Source organism: Camelus bactrianus, chromosome 18 (genome assembly GCF_048773025.1).
Source record: "Camelus bactrianus isolate YW-2024 breed Bactrian camel chromosome 18, ASM4877302v1, whole genome shotgun sequence".
Classification (NCBI taxonomy): domain Eukaryota; kingdom Metazoa; phylum Chordata; class Mammalia; order Artiodactyla; family Camelidae; genus Camelus; species Camelus bactrianus.
In genome coordinates, this window is record NC_133556.1 from 6,776,323 (window position 1) to 6,789,169 (window position 12,847).

At 43.5% G+C, this 12,847-nt stretch overlaps 1 protein-coding gene across 5 annotated transcripts in view; it reads left to right on the top strand.

Annotated features, from left to right (window-relative positions):
- COL26A1 (collagen type XXVI alpha 1 chain) overlaps positions 1-12,847 on the top strand; it is a 156,215-nt gene that overhangs the window by 61,579 nt on the left and 81,789 nt on the right. For 3 of the 5 annotated variants that reach the window (XM_074345846.1, XM_074345850.1, XM_074345847.1), the window contains exon 3: positions 8,630-8,733. In XM_074345846.1, coding sequence (XP_074201947.1) covers positions 8,630-8,733 — 104 coding nt within the window. The remainder of the gene's footprint in view (positions 1-8,629; positions 8,734-12,847) is intronic. The other 2 variants (XM_074345848.1, XM_074345851.1) reach the window with 1 other exon arrangement.

Consider the following 12,847-nt stretch of genomic DNA (forward strand, 5'->3'; position numbering starts at 1 on the left):
GGCAGTGATGGAGGCTGGACCAGGGTGGGGTGGGGGGAGCAGTGGGCAGGTAGGAGCTACTTGGTGGAGGTAGATCTCCCTGGGCTTGTTGGGGGGGGGGGTTAGAGAGGGGCAAGGTCAAGGTTTCCATGAATATTTGTTGAGTGAATAACAATCCCCAGGAGAATATATGTCCCTGAATTTGCTGGGTGACCTTGAGGGAAGTTCCATGATCTGCCCCCCAGAGGGAGCAAATACAAAGAGTTATACATCCCTAGAATTGGTCTGTCTTGGAAAAAATCCCTAGGGTTAGTGAGGTGGGAGACACTAGATGGGAGATTCCAAATTGTATCTGGAGAATTTCAGAGTACAGGGATCTTTATGTTGTTGCATCTCAGTCCAGACTTTACTGGGGGCTCAGAGAAGCAGGGATAGACTTTACCGACGGCTCAGAGAGGTGGGACTTGCTCGGTGGCTCACAGGTGGGCAGAGATGTATTGGGATCCAGTGTTGGTGAGGACGTTTAAACCGTCCAGTCTATGATGTTTTGATATGGCAGCCTGAGCAGACTAATACTAATACTGAGGGTAAATTTGACAAACGATGTGCACACTGCTGAGGAAAGTTAAAGAAGATCTAAGTAAATGAAAAGGCATTCATGAATAAGAAAACTCAACATTATTAAGATGTCAGTTCTCTACAAATTGATCTATATTTTCCATATAATCTTTATCAAAATTACAGTGTTTTTTTTTTATTTTGCAGAAATTGAAAGCTAATGAAAAAAATTCTATGAAAATGCAAAGGACCTAGTTGTCAAAGACAACCTTGAAGGAGAACAAAATTGGAGGACTTAAATGACCATACTGTAAGACTTTCTAGAAAGCTACATTAATTACAACAATGTGGCTTTGGTGCCAGGATAGACAAACAGATCAGTAAGACAGAATAGAGTCAAGAAACAGATCCACATTTAAACAATCATTTGATTTTCAACAAGGCACTAAAATAATTTAATTTTAGTGGGAAAATTTAGGCAAAAAGAAGGTATTTTCAATAAGTAGTGCTGGAGCAAGTGGATATCTAATGGAAAACAATGAACCTTGCTCCTTCCCAGCAGATAATAAAGTTTAAAAAATGATAAATTGGACTTGATCAAAATTTAAAACTGATCATTAAAAATATCCCTGTAAGGAAAGGATAAGGCAATCCACAGACTGGGAGAAAACATTCACAATACATGTAGCTGACAAAGATCTCTCATAGCGAGTATATCTCTATTATATATCTCACAGATCAATACGAAAAAGACACAAAACCCAATTTAAAAGTGGGCAAAAGACTTGAATAGGCACTTCACAGAAGAAGATATCTAAATGGCAGACATGAAAAGGGGTTGAATTTTATTTAGTTAACAGGAATTGCAAATTAAAACCATGATGAAAGAGTGCTGCATACATCCTAGAATGACTGAAATGAAAATAACTGACAACATCAAACATCGGGGAGGTTATGGAGCAACTGGAACTCCTACACTGCTGCTTGGTGTGTAAACTGGTTCATGCAGATAGGTTTGGGACACCTGTTTGTAGCATCTACTAAAGTCAAAACATATAGCCATCCTGTGGCCCATCAGTTCTATCTCTAGGTATACACCCTAAGGAAGTGAAAATGTGTCCACAAAGATTTGTACAAGAATGTGTATTGCATCTTTATTCATCAAAGCTCAAAACTAGGAGCAACCCAAATGTCCATGAACAGGAGAATAGACACATTGTAGTATATTTCTGTAATAATGGAATATTGTTTAGTGATACAAAGGAACAAAATAGTGCTACACTAAACAGCATAGGTGAACCTCACAGACATAATGAATGGGGGAGTGAAGGAAGGCAGACACCAAAGAGTGCGTGCTTTAAGGTTTTAGTTATATGAAATTCTAGAACAGGCAAAACTAACCTCTGGTGAGAGAAGTCAAGAGACTGGTTATGTCTGGGGGCTGGGCCATTGACTTGGAAGGGGCACGAGAGGACTTCGGAGCAATGGGGATGTTGCTGGACACATAGCTAAGAGTTCATTGAGCTAAACACTGGATTATATACAGATCTTCAACTTATGATGGAAATATGTCTCGATAAACCCATTGCAAGTTGGAAATACCATAAGTCAAAAAATGCGTTTAATCCACCTAACCTACTGAACATCATAGCTTAGCCTAGTCTGCATTAAATGTGCTCAGAACGCTAACAGTAGCCTACAGTTGGGCAGCATCGTGGAATACAAAGCCTGTTTTACAATAAGGTGTTGAGTATCTCATGTAATTTATTGAATACTATGCTGAAGGTGAAACGGGACGGAAGAGTTTACATCATTGACACACACAGCTGAAAGCACATTGGGCCTGAAGAATGTCTGAAGCATTGAACTAAAGTTAATTGCTGGATGATGCAGATACAGGGTCATCAGTCTCTCTCTCTTCTGATGAGGCTGGAGAATAGCTGGTAGCAGGCACCGGGGCACCATGCTTGTTGATAGTTTAGCAGGCATAGTGTTCTTCGGGAAGATACCAAGTTTTGACTGTACAGTTTGTTTCTTCTTTCCATTATATATTTCTCTATAGCAAGCAAGAACATCTGTTATCTGCCTGTCAGCTCCTTTGAACTGACATTGACGTTAATTGACTTTCATAATAATTGAACGTTCATTTCTTCTGACCTCCTTACACCACTGCTGATAGTAGCAAAGGCATCTACCAGCTCTTTGCTATGAACTTTCTTGGTGCCTTGGGTAGAACTTCTTCCTCTGCTTCAACTTTTTTACTTCTTTCTTCCTCCAGTTCGAGCAGCTCCTCATGGGAAAGTTCTTCAGCCTCAGTACCAACAAGCTCATGAATGTCCTCTTCATCAATGTCCAGTACTAGCCATTTCCCAAGCACTGATATCTTGTTACTATTTCATCAACAGCAGAATCTCAGTTAAAGCCTTCGAATGTGTTCACATATGTCTGCAAAACTTTATTCCAAATGCTGTTCACGCATTGCCACATAACTTCTTCCCATGCTGCCATGATGGTCTGGAGAGCATTTAGAATGTTAAAACCTTTCCCAAACTCTCAGAGCATTTCACCAGATCCAGTGGCTTCAACAGCTGGCACAAATGTTTGGTGTGTAGAGTATGGTTTGAACATAGTGATGACGCCTTGGTGAGCTGAGTGCGTGCATTTGTGTTCAGTGGCAAATACACAAGCTTGACATCAGGATGTCTATCGCCGAGAGGCTGTGGATGCCCTGGAACGTCGGCTAAGATCAGCAGAATCTTAAATGGGATGTTGTTTTGTCTGCAACATTCTCTTGCCTGCGGAGTAAAAAGGCTTCAAAAGCCCAGCTTCAAACAATGTTAATATCATCCAGGCTTTCTTGTTTTGGCGATGACGAACGGGAAGTGAATGCTTGGTCACATTCCTGAATGCTCTAGGGGTCTCTGAGTGGTAGATTAGGAAAGGCTTTCATTTGAACCCTGCAGCATTTCTACCTCAAAGCAGCCTTACGTGGTCTTTTTTGTTGTCGTTGTTGTTGCTAATTTTTATTTTTTTATTGAAGTGTAGTCGATTTACAATGTTAGTTTCAGGTGTACAGCAAAGCAATTCAGTTAAACATATACACACACATGCACACACATATGTATATTTTCAGATTCTTTTCCATTACAGCTCATTATAAGAAACTGAATATAGTTCCCTGTGCTATACAGTAGGTCCTTGTTGTTTATCTGTTTTATATGTAGTAGTGTGTATCTGTTAATCCCAAACTTCTAATCTATGCCCCCACCACCACTTCCCCCCAGTAACCACAGTTTGTTTTCTTTGTCCGTTACATGGTCCTTGAATGCCTTGAATCCTGGCATTGTCTGAGACTCCTAATGAATGTCTGTACACTCCAGCATCTACTTCCAGAACAAGCTCATTTCATCGACATTCAGTATTCTGGCAAATATTTCTCATCTACAGTTACCCTTTGCAGCTCTTCCTTAAAAGCTTTGGCACCTTCAGTTCTGGCAGTTGCTGCCTCACCATGGATCTTCACAATATGAAAATTATGATGTCTTTTGAAATATTGGAACCACCCGTGACTTTGTATAAACACCTGCATGTTTGTAGGATCATGGACATGCTTTTTTAGTATATTGAAAGTCCTCTTGCCTGGATTGTCAGTAGGCCGAGCAGCATGAGCTTCTGGCCGTGATCTTCAACCCACGTGATGAGCACTTTTTCCCTAGCGTCAGTTGGCCCGGCTGTTTTCAGTGAAAACAGTGACAGTGTTGACAGTGAACTTAACTGATGCAGATGATTTCACTGTGTTACTCATTTGCTTCTTATCCTTTAAGAGAGTCGAGATTTTTGAGGGTAAAAGTCCTGACTCGTGTGTGGTGGCCATTACTGGCTTGCCGCCTTCACACTGGGCAACATCTTGAGTTTCATCTCAGAAGTAATTGCCTTCCTTTTCTTCTCACCAGAAGCAGGAGACACAGACAGGCATTGTGTAGACTTGATGGGATGGGAAAGCACAAAACACAGTATCTAAAAATTGCTCACAGCACAGTACCCTGTAGCGTACTGGTGGTTTCCCCTTGAGACCTGAGAGATGCTCCATGTCAGCAGAGAGTATGGTATGGCATATTACTAGCCTGGGGAAAAGATCAAACTGCAAAATTCCAAGTCTGGTGTCTGCTGAGTATTTCTCTCTTTTGCACCATCATAAAGTCAAAAAATTGTAGGTCGAGCCATTGTAAGTTGGGGACTGTCTGTGTTATTTTTCTGCATGTAAATTATATTTTATTAAAAAAGGAAAACAAATCCATTATAATATGAGGAGTGAACTCAGCGCTTTCCTTCCTAGCCCTACCATCACGTGGAGTCACGTGTTCGCCTGTATGATGCAGGATTAGGGCCACCACTCTGGCAGAGCGGAGTCCCTGCCATCTCCTTCATTCTTTTGTTCCCAGTGCATACACAGCAAGTGCCTCACATAGAAAAACCAAGCTTTGCACAAGGTATTGGAGGTGCTGAGGAGGGAGCCTGTAAACTCTGGCTAAGGGTGGGGGTGCCTCACAGAGAAGGGGATGTTTGGGTCACACGCTGAAGGCTTTTGGGGAGGAAAGAGTAAAGGAGGAAGGGCGAGTAGGAAGAGGAGGCTGCATGTGCAAAGGCCCAGGGGCAGGAAGAGCCACTTGTTGTGCTGTGGTGGGAGGGGCCTTGGCTGGCAGTGGTGGAAAGAGGGAGGGTAGAAAGGTAGGCAGGACCTTCTTTGTAGAATCTAAAGAGTGTGATCTTTAGTCTATGGGAGCCACGGAAGATTTTGAGAGAGGGCAGTCACAAAACCAGATCTGCATTTTAGAAAGATCACTGGGTTTGCGGACTGGACCCCAGTGGAAGGGTTGAGAGTTCGTCATGGACGTTGTTCCTGCCCATACTGGGGATAGGCCATGGATACTTACACCTGCCTTGGGCCTTCAGGGGAGATTCTAGGGGCTGAGCCCTGGCCTGCTGGGCTGGTGAAGCAGCGCCACCTACTGGCGTGCCCTGCTCCTGGACTTTGCAGGCCACCAGGATGCTTCTGGGACAGGCCAGCCCCTGGCCCTCAGGATGAGGGACAGAAGGAGACTGTCCCTGGGGGATGAACTCTCCGTCTAGTTCAGAGGCTTAAGATTGGTACCTTGTGCAGATGGAAGGAGGAATAACACAAATTAATATTACTAGGTTTAGCCAATTCTGCCTGAGTTTGGAATCAAGCAGCATGACCTTGATAAAGTTACTTAAGCTCTTGGTGCCTCAGTTTCTTCATCTGTAAATTGGCAATAGTAATAGTATCCACCCGGTAGGGTTATGATGAGTCAACAAGTGTAAAACACTCAGAACAGTGCCCTGGTCCCTGGTGAGTACTCAGTCAGAGCTCTTATTAGCTCTTATTATTTTATCGCCATCCTCACTCAAGGCATGAACTGATGGATGCCTGGTGCCTATGGAGGGTTCACGGGCTGGAGGACAAGGGACAGCCAATGGCACTGGGGGCCTGAGGGCAACCATGGGAGCTGGAGAAGGGCCGGCCCATGTGGCTAAACAGCTCCAACTCTCTCCTGAACACAGTGGGGCTGGCCGAAGGGTGTGGGCCAGGAGGAATGAGGTTGGATCTGCGTTCTGCAAACCCAGCATCTGTACCTCCCTTTCTGCTCTCACACGGGCCTGCCCGGTGAGCTTCACGCCCAGCATCCCAGTCCTCAGCATGCAGGCCAGAGGACAGGCTCCCGCACCCTTGCCCCAGTGGCCTGTGCCAGCTGCTTCCTGCCTTGGATCTGAGAGTCCAAAGCCCACGGAGAGGTTTGCTCTTGGACCCCTCTCCGTGAAGGAGACTTCTGCCTCCTCACTCGAAAGTTCCTGCCACTGGCTACACACTGCCACCCTCCCCACCACCACCACTCAGAGCTCCAGGGGGAGGCTGGTTTGCCGGAATGTTTATGAAACATGAGTGAGAGGATTTTTTTTTTTTTTTAGTGTAACAGGATTTTTCAGATTTAGTGCAGTATTTCTGAAATTCAAAACACGACTTATGTGTTTTCCTGTCAACAGTGCATCTGTAAACGTCACGCCTGCTGCTCCCAATTAATTCATCATTTTCCCATTCACGAGTAAGTTGCTCAGTGTCAGCAGATGCGAAGTCTGCGAAGTCATGCCGTTTTGCTTTCAAGAGGAAGTCATGTAGACTTGATCAGGCAGCAAAGTTATAATGATGCATGCCAATTGAATAATAAAGCCAAGGTTTTGCCCCTCGTGAAAATTAACAATATATTTGTGTGTGTTTGTGTGTGTGTTTATCGAGGTATAAGTGAGTCTCAAGTGTACAACATTGTGATTCGATATTTGTATATATTGGGAAATGATCACCCAAAATAAGTCTAGTTAACGTCCATCATCATACAGTTACAAAAAAAGTTGTTTTTCTTGTAATGAGAACTTTTAAGATTTATTCTCGTGGCAGCTTTCAAGTGTGCAATACTGTGTTACTAACTATACTTGCCGGACTGCACATTACATCCCAGACTTACTGTGACTGGAAGTTTGTACCTTTTGACCACTTTTGCCCATTTTGCACTGCTCCCTACCCACCGCCCCCCAGCATCTGGGGACCTCCAGTCTGTTTTCTGTATCTGTGAGCTTGGCTTGTTTTTGATTTTTGTTTTTAGAGTCCACTTACAAGTCTATAAGTGAGAACATACAGTATTTGTCCAAGGTTCATCCATGTTGTTGAAAATGGCAAGATTTCGTTCTTTTTCATGCGGAATAATAGTCTGTTGTATATGTCTACACCACGTTTTCTTTATCCGTTCATCCGTCAGTGGACACTTTGGTGGCTTCCACGTCTTGGCTATTGTAAATATAATACTGCGGTGAACGGGGGCACAGGTATCTTTTTGAGTTAGTGTTTTCGTTTCCTTTGGATATAAATACCCAGAAGGAGAATTGCTGGATCATATGATAGTTTTATTTCTGATTTTTTAAGGAACCGCCATCCTGTCTTCCTGGCTGCATCAGTTAACATTCCCACCAACAGTGCACAGCACTTATTTCTTGTCTTTTTTTTCCTTGTCTTTTTGATCACAGCTGTTCTAACAGGTGTGAGGTGATACCTCAGTGTGGTTTGGTCATATATTTTATATTCACTATTCTTGGCATTTCACAAAATAGTTTCAAACTTATTTTTAAGAAAAAAATGGCAAAACGGTGTGAAAATTTACCGAAGAATCCCACAGCAGTGTGTGGGAGCTTTTCACTGCTGCAAGGGCCCCACTCCTGAATCGCAAGCTTTCATTGACGTGTCTCTCTCTCCCATCTGCTAAGCCGGGATTTTCTTGAGGATGAGGACTTAGTTTTATTCATCTGTGACCACAGTCTTGTATGTAGTTGGGACTCAATAAATATTTGTTGGACGAATCAACCAAAAGAAGTGATGATTGGGAAACAGGTTGGAATTAAGTTAACTTGTGGGTGGTTGGAAGCCGTGCAGCTTTTAATGATGTTTTTCTTTTCCTTATTCCTTGTCCTGGTCAGTGTCTCGGCTTGCGCCGCCACAACAAAATATCCCAGACTGGGTGGCTGCAACAACCTAAATTTATCTTCTCAGACGGCCACCTTCTCTCTGTGTCCTCACGTGGCCTTTCCTCAGTGCACAGAGATCTCTGTCTCTTCTTAAAAGGGCACCAGTCTTATCAGATTAGGGCTCCACCCTTATGACCTCATATAACCTTAATTATCTCATAAGATCCTATGCTCAAATACAGTCGTGTTGTGAGGGGTTAGGGCTTCAACATAAGAATTCTGGGGAGACATAACTCAGTCCTTAGCAGTCATTTCCCCACCATAGGTGGCCACTCTTGGAGAACTGTGGGAAGGCAGAGCTGGAAGGGACTTTACAACACACGTGACACAGAAAGGGGTGGTTGCTCACCCAGGGCTGCAGAGCCAGTGGGCACAGAGCCAGGACAGTGGACTCCACTGCCTAGAGGGCTCCTGGGGGCCTGGGCTGGGTGGTCTCTGCAGGAGTGGGGTCTGGGGTGGGCGGGTGGGTGCTCACACTGTCCTGACGCTGCCCTTGTGTTAGTTACAGGACTCTGATCAGACCCACGTACAGAGTGTCCTACCGCACGGTGACGGCGCTGGAGTGGAGGTGCTGCCCTGGCTTTACCGGGAGCAACTGTGACGAAGGTGAGTCTGCCAGGGCGCAGGGGGCCGGGCGCCGGCTGGGCTGGGCTTCCGAGTCTTTGGGTGCTTCTTCCTCTCCTGCCCTCCTCCTGCGAGCAGTTCTCCTCTCTTCCACGTTTCTTCTATTCCCTGAGCACCTCTGAACCAAATGCTGTGGACTGGCCCATCTGGGGTGAGACTGGCACCCTGCCCGTGGGCACTGAGGTGGGGTACCGTGTACATGGCTTGGACTGGGCGTGGAGAATCAGAAGCCCTGGCCTGGGGGAGGAGCTTCAATTTACAGCCTGTTTCTTTTGCTCTGGCCCCGACTCACCCAGGAACTGGGGCAGGCAGAGCTGGGTGTTTGGGCTCCGAGCCAATGTGCAGGAGGGCCCATGAGCCTTGGAGATCAACTGTTGTAGGATAAGGCAGACGGACCTGGTGGGCGGCAGCAGAAGGGAGGCTTCACCCTGCTGCCTCAGCCCTTCTGCCAGGCTGGTGCCCAAAGGGAGGTCTGCAGGAGGGACTCAGAGCCCCGGGGCCCGGGCTCAGTCTGGCTCCAGAGTCTGAGGGGAACAGACAGCATCACCCAAGTGGGAATCAGAGACAGAGACAGAGGCAGGGCCAGTCCCCGCTGCCCTCAAGTCCAGGAAAGTGGGTCCTGCCCAACGAACAGGTTTGCAGCTCACCTGGTTCTCAGACGAGCTGGGCAGTCTGAAGACTCAAGGGTCAGATTTATATTTGGAAACAGTAGCTCTCCTCAACCTTGACTTTGGGACAAAATTATTCTCTTGTATTTTTTTAATTATCAGACTTACTGATTTTAGTTATATGTATGTATATTTAGAATATAAGTATTATATTTATATGCTTTTATTGTAAACTGCCTATAAGCCTTGGAATTACAAATAATAGCGTAACAGCAGAAATAGCAGTAATAATAATGATGACAGTGCTTCAGTGAGCCTGTGGCCCAGAGCTGAGCTGAAGGAAGGGGCTGGGATGTGGAAAAAAGCCCAATGGTACCTCCTTTACTGATTTTTGAATCTGATTCTGGGAGGGGAGATGGGCAGCCTCCGGGGCTGGTCCACACTTATGGGCACAGGACTGCCTGGGCCTTTCTTTGGGGAGAAACAGAAGAGAGCCCAGGTATGAGGGGGTGAGGAGAGGCCAGGATTCCCCAAGTGAGGGTGTGGGTGGCAGGACCTTGTGTTTATGTGTTGAATGACCACAGCTCACACTGGGTCCCTCATTGAGGTTGGAGGCCCTCAGAGGACCTCCACGTGGGAGAGAGGACCGCTCATGGGAGAGACCTCTGGTCCTTTCAACGGAACAGAACAGACCTATAGTCTGGGTTCTGCGAGGGGTGGGGAATATGGGGTTTCAAGGGAAGTGACTGATTGACCCTTAAGTAACTGACTCAGCGCTTTTCAATGACCAGTAAAATGAACACCGTTGGCTCCACCAACTATAATCGTGTGTCTTCATGTCTGCCTCCCCACGCCCCTCGCCACCCTGCAGGACTGTCTGATTCTTCTAGGGGTAACTGAATCCTGCCCGAATGAGGCCCCTTCCTCCCTCTCTTGGAAACACCACAGTGCTAGATCGTATATGTTTTCATCTCTTTTCGTATTCTCTTTATTAGAGAAATGAATGAACCACAGGATGGAGTAAAAGTCTCAGAATGTGGAAGTCATAATTCTCACCCAAGGAGCATGTGTTTTATTGAGCTCCTTTACTGAGGGGACCTGCAAAATGGCAAAGCTGATTCAAAAGAAATTAGAGAAACTGATGAGTTTGCAGATTGGGGTCCCCAAGACCATCCTCCAGTTGCTCCCCTGAACCAGAGCTCGTACATGGCGGCTTCCCGCAAGGCTGAGCTGTTTCTAGCCCCTCTGGTGGGTGAGCTGGTACCACATGACCCAGGGATGCCCCATAAAGCACATTGTTAACAAGAATGTTTGGCATGGCCCAAGGCTCCCAGGTAAACAAAGACCCTCTTATCAGATAGGTCCTTTTAAGAGCTTAGAGATACCTTCCAGGAGCCAAGTGCAAAGGTCAAATCTCTCTTTGGGTAAGGTTAATTCTTTACTGATACATGTGTGTGTGTGTGTGTGTGTGTGTGTATGAATATATACATATATAGTATGCAATATATTTTATACATATGAAATACATGAAAATATAAGATAAGATAAGATACCTGAAATAAAATCACTAAGTTAGATCGTATAGGATAATGAAAACAAAACCTTTGGGGTTTTCCTCTCTTCTGAGCAGAAAACACTTATGTCTCACCAGTTTTGTACAGGTTAACATCCACCTTTGCAGGACCTGGGCTATAATACGTAGTAAATGGCAAATAAACAAAATGACCTTCTCCCAGGATGTCACATGACCCTTAGGTGGGCTCATCAGAGAGTGCTCTAGCCTGACATTAAAAGGTTGGGCCGCCACCTTTTTGTGTCCATGTTTCGTGTCAGTGTTGTCAGCCTTTAATTTTAGCCACGCTAGTGGGTATGAAATGCTTTCTTGGTTTGATTTTAATTTGCTCTTCCCCATTGGCTTATGATGTTGAGCATCTTTTTGTTTGCCTAGCCGATGTGCTTACTAGCTATTCTTGTATCTTCTTTTGTGAAGTGTCTGCTCAAGACTTTTGCCTGTTTTTGAGTTGTTCATTTTATAAGAAACAGGCAAACTGTTTTCTAAAGAGGGTGTTAATGTTTTATACGCCCACGGGCAAAGTATGTTCCAATTGTTCCACTCTTGCCAACATTTAGTGTTGTTAGTCTTTTTAATTTTAGCTGTTCTGAGAAGAATGGAATGGTATGTAATTGTAGTTTCTTCCTTTTTAAGACTTTTGACCTCTCTAGTTCCTTTGCATTTCCGTAAAATTTTCACATCCACTTATCAATGTATACAAAAAAGTCTGAAGAGATTGGGATTAAGATTGTGATGAATTTGCAGACCAATTTGAGGATATCTTAGTAGTGAATCTTCTGATTCATGAACATGGTATAGCTCTCTGTTTATACAGGGCTTTAATTTTTCTCAGCAGTATTTTGTAGTTTTCAGAGTAGAGGACTTGCTTGTCTTTTATTAAATATATTTTTAAGTGTTTTGTGCTTTTTAAAAATGGGGTTGCTTTTAAGATTTTCATGTTATAATTATTTTGCTGCTAGTGTATAGAAATATATTTGACTTTTGAATATTGACCTTGTGCCTGAAAACTATGCTAAGTTCATTTGTTAGTTCTATAGCTTATTTATTGATTCTTTTGGATTTTTCACATAAACTATCATGTCTTCTCTGAATAAAAATTCTTGCTTCTTCCTTCAAATATTTTGCCTTTTATTTCTCTTTCTTGCCTGTTGGACTGACTAGAACTTCTAGTGAAATTTTTATTAAAGGTGATGAAAACAGATACACCTGCCTTGTTCCTGGTCATAGGAGGGAAGTTCTCAATATTTCAGAATTAATTATGTGATAAAGTATGTGATTAGCAGTAGATTTTTAAAAATATATGCCACTTATCAGATGAGGACAGTCGCTTCTAAGTTTGTTGAGTGTACTCATCAGGAATGGGTGCTGGATCTTCTCAAATGTTTTTTTTTCCTGCATTTATATTGAAGTGATTATATTTTTATCCTTTATTATGTTAATGTGGCAAATTGCATTGATTTGGGATACTAAACTAACCTTTTGTTCCTGGGAATAATCTTATTATTACTGGGATAAATCCCATTTGGATACATTATTCTTTTTTATATTTCTGTATTTAATATTTATGTGTAATCTTTTCTTACAATATCTGTCAGTTTTTAGTTATGAGGATTATGCTGTTCTCATAAAAAGAAATGGGAGATTTTTATTCCTCCTCTGTTTTCCGAAAACTTTTTTTTTTTTTTTTTTGAAAACATTGTATCGCTTTTCCCTTAAACGTTTAATTGAACCTTGAATTCACAGTGAAACCATCTGGATCTGTAGTTTTCTTTGTGGGGAAGGTTTTGATAACAAATTCACTTTCTTTCATCTACATAGGGCCACACATGTTTTCTGTTTCTTATTTTAATAATTATTTACACATTTTAAACCAATTTTATTAAGGTGTAATTTACATACAACTCATTCCATAGAT